The following is a 22,344-nucleotide window of genomic DNA, read 5'->3' as shown; positions in this document are numbered from 1 at the left end:
GGGAAATTCGGGAGCGCGCCTTCTCCACCTCGGGCGCTCTCGCCTCTCTCTCGCGCTCGCTCTTTCCCCCTCCGTCCTCCTATTGCTCCCCCTCCCAACTCCCCCCCCCCCGGCCAGCCCAATAGACTGATGAGTTATTGTCATGTAAAAAGCGGCAGCCTTCAGACCCACCGCTTCGCTATTGTCCAAGAGGAAAGAGCCAAGTTTTTTATTATGGGAACTATATGCTCTAGAGACCTCAAGGCAAGGCAGCTCCTCGCAGCCCTTTTTTCATAAAACCAGGCTCGGCTGCTAGCAGGGAGGCCACTCTGGAAGCGAGAGCCGAGCGGTGAGCATCTCTCTCCCTCCCCCGGCCCCCCAAAACCCCGGCCTCGGCCAGGCAGGCAGGCAGGCAGGCAGGCAGGCAGGCAAGCGCCCACTCCCGCGTCCCCAGCCCTCCTCTGACCCCCTCGGCTGGGCCAGCTGGAGCATTTTCCAATGTATAAAATGGAATATTCCTACCTCAATTCCTCCGCCTACGAGTCGTGCATGGCCGGCATGGACACGTCCACCTTGGCTTCGGCTTACGCGGATTTCAGCTCCTGCAGCCAAGCCAGCGGCTTCCAGTATAACCCCATCCGGACCACTTTCGGCGCCACCTCGGGCTGCCCGTCGCTCACGCCCGGATCCTGCAGCCTGGGCAGCCTTAGGGACCACCAGAGCAGCCCCTACGCGGCAGGTAAGACCTCCGCCTAGCTGGGGAGGGAGGGAGGGAGGGAGGAAGGCAAGCAGGAAAACCTGCGGCTTACAACCGCGCGCCTTGATTGCATTTGGAAAACATCGGGCTTTCGAGTCTTTAAGCCAAACCAAATTTGCTTACCCAAATGAAAGGATTTATCACGTTAGGAGCGATCGCGGGGAAAGGAGAGAGGAGAGAGGAGAGGTAGAGAAGGGAAGGGAAGAAGGAGGGGTGGGTGGGGAGGAAAGGGGGGGCGGCGGCTGTAATTCACTTACACAGTTACACTATCCGAAGTCACACCCGAAACCGCCAACAAAATTATCTTAAGCTGCCAAAATGATCGGCATAATTTATTTATTTTGCGACGGGGACTGAAAAGCGAGAGGGGAATAATTAGATAAGGCTGTAGTAGAGGGTGATTACTGACACCAGCGGCTTTCTCGCCCTCGCCAAAACTACTGCTACTACTAATACTATTATTTCTTCTTCTTCTTCTTCTTCTTCTTCTTCTTCTTCTTCTTCTTCTTCTTCTTCTTCTTCTTCTTCTTCTTCTTCTTCTTCTTCTTCTTCTTCTTCTTCTTCTTCTTCTTCTTCCTTGCGTGTTCAATCACACTTGGCCAATTAAGAATTCTCCTCCTCCTCCTCCTCTCCTTCTTCTCCTTCTCCTTCTCCTTCCTCTTCCTCCTCGCTCGCTTGGAAGCACCCCCCATTCCCCACAGCAAGGCCGGCAGAAAACGAGGCAACGACGTTTGTAGAGCCTTGATCCGGATTACCCCTGATTTTCAGCAGCTCTTCCCGGAAGGATGCGCCGAATCCAAAACCAAGCGCTGGGATTGCCGCCTCGGACCAGCTCTGGGCCTCGCTCTCTCCCGCTTCGTTCCCTTCCGAGGGATGAGCCGCTTCCTCGGCCTGGCCGGGCAACAGAGCCGCAACATTTTGGCTTCGGGTTTGGAAAAAGAACGCAGCGTTCTGGTCTAAACGCCAAGTCGGAGAAGCGAATCTTTCGCGCGGCTGGCTTCTCAGCTTTTCGGCCCCCGCGGAAGAATCGCTGTCAAAAGCGGGCTTTGGAAAAGCGGTGGAGGGGGGAGGAGAGGGGGCATTTGCACAATTTTATGCCTCATCTTAGCAAAGGCGGGGCGGTCCTGTCCCCCCCTCTCTTCCTCCTGTTTTTGATCAGCGCAATAGGCAAAAATTAACATTATATATTTATCCATCCATCTATTTATCTGTCCATCCATCCATCCGTCCGTCCATCCATCCATCCACCACCCACCCACCCACCCACTTATCAGTCTGTCCGTCCGTCCGTCCGTCCGTCCACCACCCATCCATCCATCTATCCCGTAGACTAATCGAAGCAAGCTTTAACTTTTTGGGGGTGCTGTGTGGAGATGCCCGCCCTGCGTTCCGTATAATCAAATTATGAAAATCGCCGCCTCTTTCATGCTTAAGGTGAATTGACGTGAAGAAGACGAACGAAGGGAAAAAAGGGAGAAGGGTATCGCGCGTGGATCCGCCTTTGCTCCATCCTTTGCGCGCATTTTGTCCAATTTGGGAGGGGGGCGGATGCGCGCCGTCCCTTTTCCCGGGAAATAAAAAGGGGACTTCCCACCCCGAGTCCAGAGCCCCCAAGCACCAAAACGCCTCCCTCGTCTTTAGTTCAAACCCCGCTGCCCCTTTTTTGGTGCGCAGGGGAGAACGAAAAGCCAGAATTCACACGTGTGCATGCACGGGAGAACGAAAAGACAGAATTCACACGTGTGCATGCACGGGAGAACGAAAAGACAGAATTCACACCTGTGCATGCACGGGAGAACGAAAAGCCAGAATTCACACGTGTGCATGCACGGGAGAACGAAAAGACAGAATTCACACGTGTGCATGCACGGGAGAACGAAAAGACAGAATTCACACGCGTGCATGCACGGGAGAACGAAAAGACAGAATTCACACGTGTGCATGCACGGGAGAACGAAAAGACAGAACTCACACGTGTGAATTCTGTCTTTGCGTTCCCGTGCGCACCAAAAAAAGGGCAGCGGGGTTTGAACTAACGGCAGGGCCTTTAAAGCGGTGCGTGTCTCTCTCCTTCTCTTCCAGTCCCTTACAAGCTCTTCACCGACCACGGCGGCCTGAACGAGAAGCGGAAACAGCGCAGGATTCGCACCACTTTCACCAGCGCCCAGTTGAAAGAACTGGAGAGGGTCTTCGCTGAAACCCACTACCCCGACATCTACACGCGTGAGGAGCTGGCCTTGAAGATCGACCTCACCGAAGCCCGAGTACAGGTAGGGGAGAAGCCGGGCAAGCCCTCACGTGTCTCGGGGGGGTGGGGTGGGTGTCGCACCGTCTAGGGTTGGGGGGCCAGGGCGTGTGGGGGGGGGAGCTCGCGCGTGAACGGAAGGGCCGCAGCGAGACGCACCCAACAGGCTTTCAGCTAAAGAGAGGCATTTGGAAAGGAACGCGGAATGATAGGGGAGGACTTGAATTAAAGGGCAATTGACATGCAAAGGGAAAGGTAAGATTAAAAAATAGATTAAGAATGGTGTAACTGTTAAATATGATGACACAAAGGTTGTAAGCAGATGGCACACTGTAAGATTAATGATATAAGAGTGGTTATGGAAAAATTGTAAAAAAACTTTTTAAAACAAAAGCTAAAGATGTATGTATGTATGTATGTATGTATCTTAATATTTATTATTATATACCATTAATCTTACAGTATGTCATCTGGGCCCAACCTTTCTGTCATCCTATTTAATAGTTACATCATTTTTAATCTATTTTTTAATCTTACCTTTACATACATACATACATACATACATACATACATACATACATACATACATACATACATACATATATATATATATATATATATATATATATATATATATATATGTTGTATTTGTGCTGTTGTATTTGGTCATACCAGGGGTTGTAACACAAACACACAAACACACACACACACACACACACACACACACACATATATATATATATATATATACACATACACACACACACATTTAGCTGAGAGTTACAATTTCAGCCATTAAGCCAGTTTTTTTCTTAAAAATAAGATTTTTATATAAGATTTAGATCTATAATTTATATATATATATATATATATATATATATATATATATATATATATATATATATATATATATATATATATATATATATATATATATATATATATATATATATATATGTTATATTTGTACTGATAAATAAATAAAGGGAGACTAGTATAGATCTATTTATCAGTACAAATACAACACAAATATAAAAAGGCAACATTAAAAATAAAAATATGTTTTTCTGCCTGCATGGTTTTCTGTGATAAGCCGAAGGACAGAAAGAGGGAGTAGTGACCTTCCTCCCATATTTAGGCATACCAGGGGTTGTAACACAAATACATATATATGTATGTATGTATGTATGTATGTATGTATGTATGTATGTCAACAAGTACAAGGAAACAAGTATGAAAATGTATTGAAAAAAATGGCACGGATAAATGGATATAAATAAGCAAAACATAGCCATAAACACATACAAAGAGTAAAAAATGGGACAGTAGGACAGGGACGGTAGGGTTGCTGCTCCGCTTATGCACGCCCCTTAGGGACCTCTGAAGAAATGCGTAAGGTCCACGGGAGACAGCTTAAGGTAAAAGGTATGGGGGTTAGAGGACCTAACAACAGGATCAGGTATTGGTAGGGTCTTCCACACACTTACTACACTATTGCTGAAATCGTTTTTCCTGCAATCAAGATCAGGACGGATTGCATCTAGTTTGTATCTATTGTATTGTTGCAGTTGGAGTAAAAGTCGTCATTAGCAGGTAGAATGTTATGGCAGATTATCTTGAGCACTAAGGTCAGGTTGGAATGTAGACGGTGGAGTTGAAGGTTATCCAGGCCTAATGATGTCCTTCTACATCAGGTACACAACAAAATTGGTTTTAGCCTCACTGGTGCAAATGCATGACAACAAATACAAACAACATAAATAGTATAAAGACTAATCCCTATGCAAGTAATTAAGGGAAAGGAAGGAAGGAAGGAAGGAAGGAAGCTGAGAAGGAAGGAAGGAAGGAAGGAAAGAAAGAAAGAAAGAAAGGAGGAAGGAAGGAAGGAAAGAGGAAGGAAGGAAGGTAGGAAGCTGGGAAGGAAGGAAGGAAAGAAAGAAAGAAAGAAAGAAAGGAGGAAGGTAGGAAAGAGGAAGGAAGGAAGGAAGGAAAGGAAAGGAAAGGAAAGGAAAGGAAAGGAAAGGAAAGGAAAAACTAGTCACACGTTTCTGTGTGTGCATGGAGTGATTGTGGTTGTGGTTTAGTCTGTCAGCCTAAGGATAAAAACTAGTTTTAAACCCATTTGTTCGGCTGGCTCTGCTTTGATGTCTTCTACAACAATACAGAATTTTGTTTTGTCAAGTTGTCTTCCCCCTCTTCCCCAATATATTAAGGGGGCTTTTGATTTCCCACTCAAGGAAAAGCTAACTTTGGGGGAGAGGAAATTCCAGATGCTGCCAATTGAATTCAAGGCAAATGATTTTGCAAAAGCTACCACTCCGCTTCACCTCAGTGACAAAAAAAAAAGCCATTCTCTCTCGATTTATTTTAGAGCATATCCTGTTTTTGTGGATGCCGGGATAAAATTATAAACAGTGCAGGGGCGTCTTTCTGGATAGGGCTGACCTCAATATTTCGGGAGCATCAATTGCAAACCCGCGATTGTTTTTAATCCCATTCGTGACTTCAAGACTCTTGTCATCTGGTTGGGTTGAGATGTCACTCTCTTCTTAAGGAGCAATTTGGATATTCAAAAATAGGAAAGGACTTAAAAGAGAAGCAGGCCATCCGGTATATTGGATAGAGAGACAAATTTATTCTTGATTTTCGTTTTCAATTGACTTCTCTGAATTAAAAACGCTCTTGCGCATCTTTGCAAAGGACCCGGATGTCTCAGCCCAGCATTCTAATTTAATTGTAAATTCAATATGCAGGGTTTTAAATATATATCTATACATACATACATACATACATACATACATACATATCTATCTATGAAAATCTACAAAAACATATTATATATTATAATATAATATAATATAATATAATATAATATAATATAATATAATATAATAATATAATATAATATAATATAATATAATATAATATAATAATATAATATAATATAATATAATATAATATAATATAATAATATAATATAATATAATATAATATAATATAATATTACAATACAATACAATACAATACTATACTATACTATACTATACTATAATATACTATAATATAATATACTATATTTTATATTCAATTAGATTTTTTTAAAAAGATGGGTCTTTTCAGCTGCTAAATCCTGCCTACGCTTGGTTTTTTTACATCCTATCTTTTAAAAAAACTACATGTTATATATTTAATATATATTTTATAGTCAAGTAGATAAAAAGATGGGTCTTTTCAGCTGCTAAATCCTGCCTATGCTTGTTTTTTTATACCATATATATTTTATATATATTTTATATTCAAATAGATTTAAAATGGCTCTTTTCAGCTGCTATATCCTGCCTATGCTTGATTTTTTTACACTCTATTTTTTAATATATATATATATATATATATATATATATATATATATATATATATATATATATATATATATATATATATATATATATATATATATATATATATATATATATATATATATATATATATATTATATTTCATATATATTTCATATTCAAATAGATTTTAAAATGGATATTTTCAGCTGCTAAATCCTGCCTACACTTGGTTTTTTTACACCCTAAATGCTACCCAAATTCATTTCCACCTGGAGCTGCATATGTTTCCTCCTTATGCAAAGATCAGACAAGATCGGTCCATTTAACCAGGAAATCACAGAACGGATCTGCCTTCCCCCTTGACTTTGCTCATCAGGAGGTGGCCAAAGAAAATCCCGTCACTGTGGGACACAGCAAGTGGGAACACCTGATCACGGGGTCGCTGCAATACACCTGTTGTAACTTTGAATGGTCACTAAAGGAGCTATTGAAAGCTGCCCCCTCTCACGGTGACTTAACAGATGCTAAGGCAGTGTTTCTCAACCTTGGTGACTTTAGGTCAAGTGTCTATTAGAGATCAACCTTTCTGATTAACGGACTGGGCGATAGATAGGTAGGTAGGTAAGCAGGTAAGGACTGGGCGATAGATAGGTAGGTAGGTAGGTAAGCAGGTAAGTAGGTAGGTAGATAAACAGAGTTGGAAGGGACCTTGGAGGTCATCTAGTCCAACCCCCTGCCCAAGCAGGAGACCCTACAACATTTCTGACTGATGTCAATCCAGTCTCTTCTTGAAAGCCTCCAGTGATGAAGCTCCCACAACTTCCGAAGGCAACTTCTGTTCCATGGGTTGATTTTTCTCCCTGTAGGAAAATTTCTCCTTATTTCCAGATTGAATTTCTCCTTCCATCCATTATTCCTTGTCTGCCTTCAGGGGCTTTGGAAAATAGCTTGTCCCCCTCCTCTCTGTGGCAGACCCTCAAATATTGGAAGATTGCTATCCTGTCTCCCCTGGTCCTTCTCTTCCCTAGACTAGCCATGCCCAGTTCCTGCAACCGTCTATTGTATGTTTTAGCCTCCAATCCCCTAATCACCTTTGTTGCTCTTCTCTGCACTCTTTCTAGAGTCTCAACATCTTTTTTTCAGTCATCATTGGCCGAGTTTTTAAAAATCCTAACCGGATAGTATTTACTAATCAAAAAATATATATTTACAACTTAGGGTTGACTTGATAGGTGGCTCAGTGGCTAAGACCGTGAGCTTGTCAGCAGTTTGAATCCCTAGTGCCACGTAATGGAGTGAGCTCCTGTTACGTGTCCCAGCTTCTGCCAACCTAGCAGTTCAAAAGCACGTAAAAAAATGCAAGTAGAAAAATAGGGGCCACCTTTGGTGGGAAGGTAATATGCCGTCCACATGACCACGGAGATGCCTTTGGACAGCGCTGGCTCTTCAGCTTTGAAATGGAGATGAGCACCGCCCCCTAGAGTCAGGAACGACTAGCACATGTGTGCGAGGGGAACCTTTACCTTTTAGGGTTGACTTGAGGAGTCCTTGATGCTCTCTGAGCGTGCTTGTTTTCTTGTTTCATGACCCAAATTAGAAAGCTGCCCATCGTATTTCAATGGGGCAGTGGCAGGAGATTCCCTCCCCCCCCCCCCCAAAAAAAAATAGGTCATGTCAAGAAGCCAAAAGAAGAAATGTTGCTACTATGATTCTCTTATCATTGCGGTCATGATTGTCCTATAGATGCTAAGAAAGCTTCTTGGATAAGAAGCAAAACATCTTCAAAGAAAAACCCATAAAGTTTCAGTTGCCTCTTGGGGGGACGGGGGGGGGGCGGGGGGCAAGCACCTTTGGCATATATCCATTGTACTTCGTTTTGCTTCCATAAATGCCTATAAACCTTCCAGAAAAAAACATTCCAACAGTGACAGAGAAATAGGTTAAGTAAAAGTGGGGTGAGTTGGGGGCCAGCCTTTCATTCCCGCCCCCACCCCATCCCACAGGGGTGTGGTCGTGGGGTGAAGAGGAGGAGGTGGAGGATGGAGCATTGGGTATAATTTGCTGCTGTGAGTTATTTATAAAAATAATAAAAGTGGGATTTTTTTTAAAAAAACATCTAAATCAATAAATTGGAGGTAGTTTTATTTAGGGACAGATCTAAGCTGGCGTAATTTGAATTCATCGATGTTCGGGGAGCTTTTTCCTCCAGGAAACCAAAGAAACGATCATTGACCTTTTTCCTAGGCAAAACATAGCATGTCATCTTTGTAAAGGAGGCATTTGCACTCATAAAGAAATTTTGTGACTAAGAAGGACTCAATTATCTCCTTTATTTATTGATTGGTTTTAGCGCAGTGATATTTTCCCCTCCCTTTTTTTTTTTTAAAAAAAATCTCTTTGTCTCCTTCTCAAGGTGATTTGGGGGAAGGGGTCGGTGATGGTTAAATAAAGCTTTTAAACCAACCCCCCGACCTCTGACCTCTTCGGCTGCATCTGCAATTCCTTCAAATCTCGTTCCGATTTCGTTCAAAAACACCCGTGAATCTAGGGAATTGTTTTAGACTTCCGAGTCTGGTTGAGAAAATCTATTGGGACTAGGATAGAAATAATAGAACAGAAATAACAGAATAAATAGGAATAGGAATAGGAATAGGAATAGGAATAGGGTAGGGTAGGGTAGGGTCGGGTCGGGTAGGGTAGAAGAGAAGAGAAGAGAACAGGAACGGAACTGAACGACATAGAAACAGAATAGGGTTAAACGTTAGTTAAACTGGGAACTCTCTCTCTCTCTCTCTCTCTCTCTCTCTCTCTCTCTCTCTCTCTCTCTCTCTCTCTCTCACTCACTCACTCACTCACTCACTCACTCACTCACTCTCCTAACCATCTAGGATAAACTTAGCTGGCGGGGGCGCGGGGGAGTGGAAAGATCCGGTTTATATCAATGGGAAAAGGTTCGTCTGGACTCTTGCCACTCTGATTCGAATCGAAATTCAAATCAATTTCTTACATTTATGGATGAAACGAAGATCAAAAGCCGAATAAATCCCTGAGAAAGGCAAGAGAGCGAAGCCTCTTAAAAAAAAAAAACCCAGAACCGATCAGTGAGCAAAAAGCGCTTTTCCAGCCTCGCATCGCACGCGCGTCAGAACTCGGAAGAAAGGGAGTTGTCGGAACGGGGCGTCCGACAGGCCTTCTTTGCTTTTTCCCGATGGGCAGGGAGAAACCCGAAGCGGGTCGGGGACGGGGATGGGAAGCCGGATCGAGGGGTTCGTCTGGATTTAACCGGGCCGACGCTCTTTTCTTTCTTTCTTTCCTTTCTCTCTCTCTCTCTCATTCTTTCTTTCTTTCTCTTTCTTCTTTCTTCTTTCTCTCTCTTTCTTTTCTTTGTTTCTGTTTCTTCTTTCTTTCTTTCTTTCTTCTCTCTCTCTCTCTCTCTCTCCTTTCTTTCTTTCTCTCTCGTCCCAGGTCTGGTTCCAGAACCGGCGGGCCAAATTCCGCAAGCAGGAACGGGCGGCAGCGGCGGCGGCGGCGGCGGCCAAGAACGGCTCGTCGGGCAAGAAATCCGACCCGTCCCGGGACGACGAGAGTAAAGAAGCCAAGAGCACCGACCCGGACAGTACCGGCGGTCCGGGTCCCAACCCTAACCCGGCGCCCAGCTGCGGAGGCGGCGGTCCCAGCCCCGCGGGGGCTCAAGGCAGCGGTGGAGCCGGCGGTCCGGGACCGGAGGGGAACAAGGGCGCGGCGCCCCCTGGCTTAGCCGCAGCGGGTCCCGGGCAGGGCTGGGCTGGGGGACCGGGCTCCATCGCCTCCATCCCAGATTCCTTAGGCGGGCCCTTTGCCAGCGTCCTCTCCTCTTTGCAGAGACCCAACGGCACCAAAGGCACCTTGGTGAAGGGCGGCATGTTTTGAGGGGTGGGCGGAGGGGCCAGCCTCCCCCCCTGCCTCCCCCCACTCCAGCTAGGTTGGGCGCTTCTCCGGGACCCGCGTCCCAGGCCACGCGTGGCCCTCGGGGTCCGTGGGAGCGCCCCCCCCGGCTTCCCCCCCCATTGGCTCCCCATCACTCGGTTTGCAAAAACGGAAAGCCACAAGACTCCCCCAAATCTTGCAAAGTAACTCCCTGCCCCCACCAGCTCCCCACAACTCCCCCCTCCTCTGCCCAACAGGGCCGTTTCTCCTTCCTGCAAGCCAAGGGCTCCATTGACCACCATCCCCCAGGGGGAGGGGACGCACATCTAGTGGCCCAGTGGCTTGGCCATGCATGGAGACGTTTCCCTTCGCACGCATGGGGGATGCGGGATTAATTCCGTGGGGTCCTGGGCGCTCTCTGAGCTGGGGGGTTCCCTTGCAGACGTTTCGCTACCCAACTAGGTAACATCAACAGGGCTAGGTGCTGCAGTAGAGACCAGCGACAGACTCTGCTGATGAAACGGTCAGGAAAAAAAAGTACTTTCTGTAAGAAAACCACCCAGCTCAGAGAGCGCCAAGGATCCCCCCCCCCCAATAGTTCAACCCCGAGCGACAAATCTTCTCTTCGATTAGGACAGGTAGTCCTCGATTTATGACCACAACAGAGCCCCCAAATTCTGTCCTTAAGTGAGACATGGGTTAAGGGAGCATTTGCCCTCCCCGTTTTATGACTTTTCTTGTCATCTGGTTGTTTCACTGAAGGTCGCAAAAGGGGGCCGCGTGACCTTGGGGCACATCCGCAGTCATAAGTATGAACCGGTTGCCGAGCGTTTGAATTTGGTGAATCAACAGGGATCCTGCAAAAGTCGTAACTGTGAACAGCGGCCCTAAGTCACTCCCCCCCCACTCCGAACAGTCACTAAATGGAGGACTACCTGTACCAATTTTCTGGGTTGCACATCGAGGCTTGGCAGCTAGAGGGCAGCCTCAGGACACCGGAACCACTGTGGTTTGCTGCCCCCTATTGGCTGAAGGTTTCAACGCAGGGTTCACATCTGGGAAGGACCTCACCTCCCAGGTGATGCAAAGATGGCACATTTTGCATGACAGACTATTTCCATGCAAGGGGTAGATAGCCCATTACAACGTCACCTGGTTGTAGGTGTGGCCATATTTGGGGATGCACATGACAACTTTCTGGCACACGGTGAGGACCGGTTGATGTTACCAACAGAGACTCCATCGCTTGGGGTGGGAAAAAGCCCAGGACTTGAGGTTTGAGGACTTCTAGGTTGACTAGTCCAGGGGTCTCCAATCTTGGCAACTTTAAGCCTGGCGGACTTCAACTCCCAGAATTCCCCAGCCAGCTGGCGGACTTCAACTCCCAGAATTCCCCCACCAGCTGGCGGACTTCAACTCCCAGAATTCCCCTGCCAGCTGGCGGACTTCAACTCCCAGAATTCCCCTGCCAGCAGGTGGACTTCAACTCCCAGAATTCCCCTGCCAGCTGGCGGACTTCAACTCCCAGAATTCCCCTGCCAGCTGGCGGACTTCAACTCCCAGAATTCCCTAGCCAGCTGGCGGACTTCAACTCCCAGAATTCCCCTGCCAGCAGGCGGACTTCAACTCCCAGAATTCCCCTGCCAGCTGGCGGACTTCAACTCCCAGAATTCCCCTGCCAGCTGGCGGACTTCAACTCCCAGAATTCCCTAGCCAGCTGGCGGACTTCAACTCCCAGAATTCCCCTGCCAGCAGGCGGACTTCAACTCCCAGAATTCCCCTGCCAGCTGGCGGACTTCAACTCCCAGAATTCCCCTGCCAGCTGGCGGACTTCAACTCCCAGAATTCCCCTGCCAGCTGGCGGACTTCAACTCCCAGAATTCCCCAGCCAGCTGGCGGACTTCAACTCCCAGAGTTCCCCTGCCAGCTGGCGGACTTCAACTCCCAGCTTTGCTGGCTGGGGAATTCTGGGAGTTGAAGTCCGCCAGGCTTAAATTTGCCAAGGTTGGAGACTAGAAGACAGCAGCTCTACATAGTGGTAAGATCCGTCTTATTTTTCAATTTGAAGGTTAGATCTTAAGAAGTAACCGGTTAGCGAGTTGTACAGGTAGTCTTCGGCTTACGACCACAAGGGGCCCCAAATTTTCTGTTGCTAAGGGAGGCGAATTGGTTAAGCTAAGGGGTCAGCAACCTTAAGCACTCAAGGAGACATTGGGACCGGTTTCCCACACAAAAGAAAACACTGGGACCCACAGAAACCTTCCCCGTGCCTATTTCCTGAGCGGCCACAAAACTAGCATAGATAGTTGAATTAAACGTTCTGTTTTCTTTCTGAAACGTTTCTTTTCTTGGATTGATCCATGGTTGGCCTACTGGGGGGGGTCAAAAAGCTCCATAAATTGTGTGCTGGCAGGTATCACACATTGGCGATTGTGGAGACAGGGATCCGCAGCAGAGGGATGAAAGAAACACATGAGGCTCCAGAGCTGTGGGTTGCTGACCCCTGGGTTAAGCGAATGTTGCCCCATCTTACGACCTTGCCTGTTGTTAAGTGAATCACTGCCGTTGCTAAGTTAGTAACCCAGTGGATAAGCGAATCCAGCTTCCCCCGTTGACTTTGCTTGTCGGGGGGGGGTCGCAAAAGGGAATTGCCTGATACGCACAGACCTCTGGGATACAGCAATGGTCATAAATAGGGACTGGTTGCCGAGCGTCTGAATTTTGATCACGTGAGGATGCTGCAACTGTCATGAAGTGTGAAAAACAGCCCTAAGTCATTTTTTTAAAGTGGCGTTGTAACTTTGAACAGTCACTACATGGAATGGTTGTAAGTCCAGGACAGCCTGTACTTAAAACTAAAAACTTGGGAAGTCCCATGTTTTAGTTTTAAGCCATTTGTTAATGAATGCAGACTTTAAAAAAAAAAACAGCATTTGGAAGAAATTCTATAGGTCCCTATAAGGTCCTAGTTGCACAATTCTTTTATCATCTTCTTTTAATGACCCCCATAAATCCCTTGCGCGGGTGGAGTCTGGGCAGCTGAATGGAGCGGAGTGTTTACTGGCCGGATGCCCTTCCCTGTCGCCAGTGTGGAGTTTTTTTCCGAGCAGATACATTCTCAATGTGCCCAGAGAGAGAAATATCTGCCTCTACCTAGGATCGAACTCACAGCCTCCTGATTGTGAGGCAAGACCGCCACCTCCAGGCCACCGCACCACTCTTGGTTGCACAATTATGTGAACTTTTTAACCCCCCCCCCCCTTAAAGCAAACCTCTAATAGGGCTTGTTCCCTATAAGGTGTGTTTAGGAATAAAGGCAGATTAGGGATAGTTGTGGGGGGGGGGGGGGTTGAGGGCAGAGGAGAATTCAGAGCCACTAGTCCTCATGACGAATGAAAAATCTCCTGGTGTCTTTTTATGTATCTGGGATGACTCTCTTTACATATTCAAACAAAATTGTGAACGAAATCTCCAAACTTGGCCACTTTAAGACTTCAACTCCCAGAATTCCCTAGCCAGCCATGGTGCCTGAAGAATTCTGGGAGTTGAAGTCCATGGGTGTGATTTATAGTATGGGTTTCCAAACTTGGCCACTTTTAAGACTTCAACTCCCAGAATGCCTCAGGCAGCTTTTAAGCTTCCTTGGCCACTTTTAAGACCCATGGACTTCAACTCCCAGAATCCCTCAGCCAGCCAGGAATTCTGGGAGTTGGAAGTCCACAGGTCTTAAAGGGGCCAAGCTTGCAAATTCTTGATTTTTAGAATTAGGTGCCTAAAACACCGAAGAAACAGGCCACCACGGTGGGGTTTTTCCCCACGAAGTGCGCACTTCAACAGTCCTCATTCAACCATTGAAGCACACCGCCAAGAAAATGCCACCACGGGTGCGTGGGCATCTTTTGAACCCTTCCGAACCCCTGAAAAAAAACCCCAAAGTGAATTGGTCATCTTGACCCATTCAGCAGAAGAAAATCCGGTTATTATTACTTCCATCGATTAGCTTGCTGGGTTTTTTTTGGGGGGGGGGTTGGAAATCGCGTCCTTTTCTTACGTCAGTTTCTTGCATCCGACCCAAAGGCTGTATATTTCTATTAAGCAGGGAGGTGTTTACAAAAGGAGTCCCAATCCCTGTTGCAAATGGGTCTCAGCCCAGCGTGTTCCTTTCCCGGGTTGCGATGACATGGTCCACCCCGTTTTTAAGCCCCCCGCCCCTTAAAGGTTTTTAAATCCCTTTTCTTTTCAAAGGCACAAAACCCTAGAGCAGGGGTGTCCAAACTTGGGAACTTTAAGACTTGTGGACTTCAACTCCCAGAATTCCACAAGTCTTAAAGTTCCCAAGTTTGGACACCCCTGCCCTAGAGCTTCGTTTTGTCTGTCGGTAATGCTTTCCAACATCCTTTCCGTGTCTTTCAACCACCGTGTTCTGTGACTCGATTGTATAGTGTTAATATCGACGCAAAACCTGTCTACTCGAATTAGACGTATAAATAACGTTCCCCCTCTCCTTGTAGTCTTGAATGGTGTGTCTTTATGGAACAAAATATGAGTTGTTATTATTATTATTTTGCATTTTAGATGGGCCTCGTGGACCTGTCTCGGTGGCACGTGGCTGGGTTTTTAATTTCCCATTCCCCCCCCCCCCTCTCCTTTTTCAAGATATCTTTGTGAGCGTTAAACTGTCCTAAATTATGTTTTCAGGATCTCCGGTTTATTTATATGTGGTTAAAATGAATGCTTCTATTTAAAAAGGGAAATATTTCTACATGTGCATATAGTTTTACAAAAGTGTACCATTAACTGGTTGTTGATAATAAAAATGAAAAGGAAATACGGGCCCATTCGGTTCTCTTGGTCTAATTTACTTAATTCCTGAACATTTTGGGTTTTTTAATGCAACTATGTATGTGTATATATACATAAAGTGTTATGTTAAAGCACCTGGTATGCCCAAGTAATGCTTAATCATTTCCTTGGCTCAGCTGACAAGGGAGGAGAGCTTGTGGCTTAGAGGCTAATACAATTGCCTAACATGTAAAAACAGCCCAGGTTCGAATCCCAGTAAGGCAGGGGTGTCCAAACTTGGGAACTTTAAGACTTGTGGACTTCAACTCCCAGAATTCCCCAGCCAGCCATGCAGTTGAAGTCCACAAGTCTTAAAGTTCCCAAGTTTGGACACCCCTGCAGTAAGGGTATGGCTAGCTGATGAGAGCTAAATAGCTTGAAATAGATCTATACTAGTCTCCCTTTATTTATTTATCAGCACAAATGCCCCCCACACGGACACACACTGTGTATATGGAATGAAAGAAAAATTGATAAAATACTTAACTAGCTTAATCACTTATATAATGAATGGTATTAAGTGATAATTGGTTTCCAACTTCACTTTCTAATATTTCTCTGTTTTCAATCCAACAATCAATTATAATTCTTGGTTCATTTGCAATTTTAACATATATCCACTATTCAATTCAGTCTACTTTTATATCTAATTCTATATTCAACACATGTGCATGCACAGGGAAGGTCTATGCGCGGGGGCTGCTTGCATTGCATTTTCGGGGTTCATGTGCATGTATGGGCCCCATTTGGGGGCTGGAGGGCCTCCTGCACCAACCTGGAAGCCAAAAATGGATGAGGGGCGACCAGAATTTCCATCCCTGAGCAAGACAGTTGTTAAGTGAATCACATCCGATTTTAAGGCCTTTTTTTGTTATAGTTGTTAAGCGACTCACCAGTTGTTGAGCGAATCCTCTGGTCCTTAAGGGAATGCAGCTTCCCACATGGATTGTGCTTATCAGGAGCCAGCGGGAAAGGTCCCCAGTGGAGATCAGGGGAAGCTGCAATTGTATGTAAATACAGGTAGTCCTCGACTTACAACGGTTCACTTAGTGACCACTCAAAGTTACAACAACACTGGAAAAAGGGACTCATGACCGTTTTCCACACTTACAACCGTTGACGCTCACACGATCAAAATTAGGGCACTTGGCAACTGACTCATGTTTATAACGGCGTCCCGGAGTCGCGCGATCCCCGCTTTTCCAACTTTCCGACGAGCCAAAATCCACGGGGGAGCCAGATTCGCTTAACGACTGGATAACTAACTGAAAACTGTGGCAAGGCAGGTCGTCAAATGGGAGCGTCATTCATTGAAGAAATGTCTCACTTTGCAACAGAAAATTTGGGCTCAACTGTGGTCGTATGTCGAGGACTACCTGTGCCCAAATTCTGATGGTGTGGCTGTGGAAGGCGGCGACAGTTGTAAGTGTGAGGACCAGTCAGAAGTCAGAAGCGGTTTTTTCCCCCCAGCGCTGTCACAGCTTCGAACGGTCGCGAAAGAAATGGTTGTAAGTTGAAATGTCTGGATTTGTCATGTGAGGATACCGGGAGCTGTTGCGTTTGCTTCCTGGGTGGCTTACTTATTTCCAGCAATGGCATTTAGGCTCAATGCCCGCAGAAATGCTCTCTCTGAACTGGCACTCAGCAAACAAGGGTTTGGAACAGGGCTTTGCTATATATATATATATATATATATTTGGCATGCCAACAAATCCTTGCCAGTCAGCGTCTTCCCAAAGCATCCGTTTAGCTCAGAATTCTCTTACAGATACAGATTAACAGTTGGAAGGGAACTTGTAGGTCATCTAGTCCAACCCGCCCACCTAAGCAGGAGACACGACACCATTTCTGACAGAGGGCAGTCCAGTCTCTTCTGGAAAGCTTCCAGGGATGAAGTTCCCACAACTTCCGAAGGCAACTTCTGTTCCATGGGTTGATTGCTCTCCCTGTCAGGAAATGTCTCCTTATTTCCAGGTTGAATCTCTACTATGTTCAGTTTCCATCCATTATTCCTTGTCTGGCCTTCAAAGGTGCTTTAAACAAATAGGTTGTCCCCCTCCTTTCTGTGGCAGCCCCTCAAATATTGGAAGACTGCTCTCCTGTCTCCCCTGGTCCTTCTCTTCTCTTCACTAGACTAGCCAGGCCCAGCTCCTGCAACCGTTCATCGTATGTTTTAGCCTCCAGTCCCCTCATCATCCTGGTTGCTCTTCTCTGCACTCTTTCCAGAGTCTCAACATCTTTTTTTATAGTGTGGTGACCAAAACTGGGTGCAGAATTCTAGGTGTGGCCTTACTAGGGGTTTATAGAGTGGTATTAGTAGCTCCCTTGTTCTTGATTGTATCCCTCTGTTAATGCAACTCCTTCCAGTTTACTTTCCAAGAGAAAAACTGAACCGACATTGTTGTTAATGTAGCATCTAGACTTGGAATAAAATACGACATCCATCATCTCATCAAAATTCAATTAAAAGCCAGACCAGTGTCCGAGGAGAAATTTCCACTCTGCTGGAAGCTAAGTGCTCTGAGCCTCACAAAAAATCATTAATGTTTTGTGGGTTTTTTGCATTCTGCAAGCGGGTTTGGAGAAGAATAACCAGTTTGCGACTTCTAATTTCATCGTGCATTAGAAGCTTGAGCAACGGCGCACGGTGATGCTCTGGTTACTGATTTAATGCATGCTGTCATCAGCCTCCTGCCAGTGAGCACTTCTCTTTAAAGGTAAAGGTTCCCCTCACTCATCTGTGCTAGTCGTTCCCGACTCTAGGGGGCGGTGCTCATCTCCGTTTCATAGCCGAAGAGCCAGCGCTGTCCGAAGACGTCTCCGTGGTCATGTGGCCGGCATGACTAGACACCGAAGGCGCACGGAACGCTGTTCCCTTCCCACCAAAGGTGAGTCCTATTTTTCTACTTGCATTTTTTACCTGCTTTCCAACTGCTAGGTTGGCAGAAGCTGGGACAAGTAACGGGAGCTCACTCCGTTACGCGGCACTAGGGATTCGAACTGCCGATGTTCTGATCGACAAGCTCAGCATCTTAGCCACTGAGCCACCATAACCCAGTACTCTTTAATATTTTCGTAAATGATTTAGATGAAAAAACAGAAGGAAAACTCATCAAATTTGCAGCTGACACCAAACTAGCAGGAATAGCCACCCCAGAAGGTAGGCTCAAAATCCAGATGGGCCTAAATCAGGGGTGTCCAAACTTGGGAACTTTAAGACTTGTGGACTTCAACTCCCAGAATTCCCCATGCTGGCTGGGGAATTCTGGGAATTGAAGTCCACAAGTCTTAAAGTTCCCAAGTTTGGACACCCCTGGCCTAAATAGACTTGAACAATGGCCCCTTAACAAAATGAAATTCAATGGTGAAAAGAGTAAGGTTCCACATTTAGGCAACAAAAACAAAATGCACAGGTACAGTATAGGTGGTACCTTGCTCAACAGTAGTAATTGTGAAAGGGATCTTGGAGGCCTAGTGGACAACCATTTAAATAGGAGCCAGCCGTGTGCAGCAGCTGCCAAAAAAGCTAACACAGTTCTAGGCTGGATAAACAGAGGGATGGAATCAAGATCCCGTGAAGTGTTAATACCACTTTACAAAGCCTTTGTAAAGCCACACTTGGAGTACTGCAACCAGTTTTGGTCGCCACGATGTAAAAAAGATGTGGGGACTCTAGAAAGAGTGCAGAGAAGAGCAACAAAGATGATTAGGGGACTGGAGGCTAAAACATATGAGGAACGGTTGCAGGAACTGGGCATGTTTAGTTTAATGAAAAGGACCAGGGATGACATGATAGCAGTATTCTAGTATTTGAAGGGTTGCAACAAAGAAGAAGAAGTCAAGCTATTTTTCAAAGCAGGACAAGATGTCACAGGTGGAAACTCATCAAAGAGAGAAGCATCCTGGAACAAAGGAGAAATTTCCTGAACAATTAACCAGTGGAACAGCTTCCCTTCAGAAGTTGTGAGTACTCCAACATTGTGAGGATTTAAGAAGGGATTGAGTACCCATTTGCCAAAAAAGTATAGAGTCTCCTGCTTGAGCAGGGGGTTGGACTAGAAGACTTCCAAGGTCCCTTCCAACTTTGTTGTTCTGTTAAAGTAATAAAAATGGGATAAGAATCAAGCTAACAGATAATGATGTTGTACGTTGAATGTCTGAGAACTTAAAGGTAGAGTCATCAGCCATTGTCTCCACAGGTTTCTTTGTGCAAAATGGCTGAGCTTCAGCACCTGGACAGCTCCTACAAAGTAGTCTTCCCACTGCAAAGGTCTATAGATGACTTCAATTTGTTGAGTCCCACCAAGCAGTGTTTCTTAACCTTGACAACTTTCAAGATGGATGGACTTCAACCCCACCCCCCCACCCCCGGAATTCATCCCCACCCAGCACAGAGTTATGGACCCTCTCTCTGTGTTTAAGGATTTTTCCAGGCTGAAACTGATAACGTGATGCCTCCTGGTGGTCAGGATAAGTATCAACTGAGTTCTACGAAGAACAATCCAAGGGCCTGGGATTTTGAGAAGGAAGGAGAGATTGAAGGAGGTTAAGAAAAAGCTAGAAGTATAGGATGATAGAGTCATAGGGCTGGAAGGGACCTTTGGAGGTCTTCTAATCCAACCCCCAGCTGCCCAAGGCAGGAGTCCTCAGACCCTGGTTGTCTGATTTTTTTTGGGAACCTCTAGTGATGGAGCATCCAAAATTCGAGGAGAAAAGTTGTCCCATTAATTAATAGTTCACACTATCAGGAAATTTCTCTTTATTTCCCGGTTGGGTCTTCCTCTGGTAAGCTTCCGCCTGTCCCTTCTCGTCCTGTCCTCATGTGGTTTGGAGAATAAATCAAGGCCCTCTACCCTATCACAGCTCTTCAAATATTGGAAGATGCTGTCATGTCTCCCCTAGTCCTTCTCTTCTTCATTCTATTCTGTCCTAGTTCTCTTCTAGTTCTATTTGGTTCTACCTTTCCTTCTCTTCTTCTCTTCATTCTCTTCTCTTCTTCATTCTATTCTGATTCTTCTCTAGTTTTGTTTGGTTTCTACTTTTTCTTCTCTTCCTTCTCTTCTGTTCTGATTCTCTTCTAGTTCTAGTTCTACTTTTCCTTCTCTTCCTTCTCTTCTGTTCTGGTTCTCTTCTAGTTCTAGTTCTATTTGGTTTCTCTTCTCTTCTTAATTCTCTTCTGATTCTCTTCTAGTTCTAGTTCTACTTTTCCTTCTCTTCTGTTCTGGTTCTCTTCTAGTTCTAGTTCTACTTTTCCTTCTCTTCCTTCTCTTCTGTTCTGATTCTCTTCTAGTTCTAGTTCTACTTTTCCTTCTCTTCCTTCTCTTCTGTTCTGGTTCTCTTCTAGTTCTAGTTCTATTTGGTTTCTCTTCTCTTCTTAATTCTCTTCTGATTCTCTTCTAGTTCTAGTTCTACTTTTCCTTCTCTTCTGTTCTGGTTCTCTTCTAGTTCTAGTTCTACTTTTCCTTCTCTTCCTTCTCTTCTGTTCTGATTCTCTTCTAGTTCTAGTTCTACTTTTCCTTCTCTTCCTTCTCTTCTGTTCTGGTTCTCTTCTAGTTCTAGTTCTATTTGGTTTCTCTTCTCTTCTTAATTCTCTTCTGATTCTCTTCTAGTTCTAGTTCTACTTTTCCTTCTCTTCCTTCTCTTCTGTTCTGGTTCTCTTCTAGTTCTAGTTCTACTTTTCCTTCTCTTCCTTCTCTTCTGTTCTGGTTCTCTTCTAGTTCTAGTTCTATTTGGTTTCTACTTCTCTTCTCTTCTTAATTATCTTCTCTTCTAGTTCTCTTCTAGTTCTCTTTGGTTTCTACTTTCCTTCTCTTCTCTTCTTAATTATCTTCTCTTCTGGTTCTCTTCTAATTCTATTTGGTTTCTACTTTTCCTTCTCTTCTCTTCTTCCCCTCTCTTTGATAAGCTAAACCCACCTTGTCCCCTTAGCTGCTCATCATATGATTTAGCCTCATCATCTCTGTGGCTCTTCTCCGCACCCTTTCTAGGGCCTCAACCCCTTTCTTTGTATCCCTGTACTCACACAAGAAAGAGGCCAATACGTTCTAAACGGTTCTAGATCACAAGAAATCTAGAATAATGGGTTCAGCACCCCTGACAAGTGTTTTCTAATTTTGACCCTACCGTGCAATATTGGATTCCAACGATTGTGGTATATTTCCTTGTGCTTTGGTGGTTTGTGGATGATTGCGTGCAGATCGTCCTCAACTTGAGCCCAACGTTTATGTCGCTAAGTGAGACATTTGTTCAGTGAGTTTTGCCCCCATTTTTCCGACTTTTCTCGCCACATTTGCTAAGGGAACCCCTGAAGATGTTAAGCTAGTAATACGGCTGCTAAGTGAATCTGGCTTCCCCATTTGCTTGTCAGAAGGTCGCAAAAGGGGATCACATGACCCTGGGACCTGGCAACCGTCATACGTAAGAGTCAGTTGTCCAGCATCCGAACGTAAATCACGTGGGCATGGGGATGTTGTAACGGTCGTAAGTGTGAGAAATGGTCGTAAGTCACTTTTTTCAGTGCTGTTGTAACTTTGAAAGGTCACTAAACAAACCGTTATAACTCAAGGACTATATGTGTGTGTGTGTGTGTGTGTGTGTGTGTATATATTTTCGTAGATTTTCACGGGTGTAGGTATGCTGGTTTTGTTGTATTCGGGTCTTTTCCCGTGTAAGGTTGAGATTGTCTTTGCAATGTTTCGGCAGGATCACACCTGCCATCTTCAAGCTGTGGGCTTAAAAATGGCTTGAAGATGGCAGGTGTGATCCTGCCGAAACGTTGCAAAGACAATCTCAACCTTACACGGGAAAAGACCCGAATACAACAAAACCAGCATACCTACACCCGTGAAAATCTACGAAAAAATATATATATATATATATATATATATATATTTTCGTAGATTTTCACGGGTGTAGGTGTATATACCAGAAGTCAAGGACTATCTGAAATTCTGTTTCCCAAGTTCTCTTCTTTAAAACATCTTCATGTTTACCATATAATCTCTGTTCACCTGTCATTAACAAAACCTTGACAGTTTATGCATATTTATATAGGCTTATTGGAAGGGAAAATGCATGAAATCTGCCTCCATAAATATGCATAAACTGTCAAGGTTTTGTTAATGACAGGTGAACAGAGATTATATGGTAAACATGAAGATGTTTTAAAGAAGAGAACTTGGGAAACAGAATTTCAGATAGTCCTTGACTTCTGGTTCATTTAGTGACTGCTCAAAAGTTACGATGACACTGAAAAAAGTGACTTCTGACCGTTTCCC

The 22,344-nt window shown here is 45.1% G+C and overlaps 1 protein-coding gene across 1 annotated transcript; it reads left to right on the top strand.

Annotated features, from left to right (window-relative positions):
• Positions 1–477: 477 nt before the first annotated feature.
• On the top strand, positions 478–10,240 carry PHOX2B (paired like homeobox 2B; the record flags this gene model as incomplete). The annotated part of the gene is made up of 3 exons (XM_081960335.1): positions 478–718; positions 2,819–3,006; positions 9,785–10,240. The coding sequence occupies 3 exons, from the start codon at positions 478–480 to the stop codon at positions 10,226–10,228; spliced, it is 873 nt and encodes a 290-aa protein (XP_081816461.1). The 3' UTR covers positions 10,229–10,240.
• Between the last annotated feature and the right edge of the window lie 12,104 nt (positions 10,241–22,344).

The sequence above is a fragment of the Natrix helvetica genome (assembly GCF_964273705.1).
Source record: "Natrix helvetica genome assembly, chromosome: 7".
In the NCBI taxonomy this organism is placed as follows: Eukaryota; Metazoa; Chordata; class Lepidosauria; order Squamata; family Natricidae; genus Natrix; species Natrix helvetica.
The sequence above is the reverse complement of the archived record's forward strand: the minus strand, read 5'-3'. Positions and strand labels throughout refer to the sequence as shown.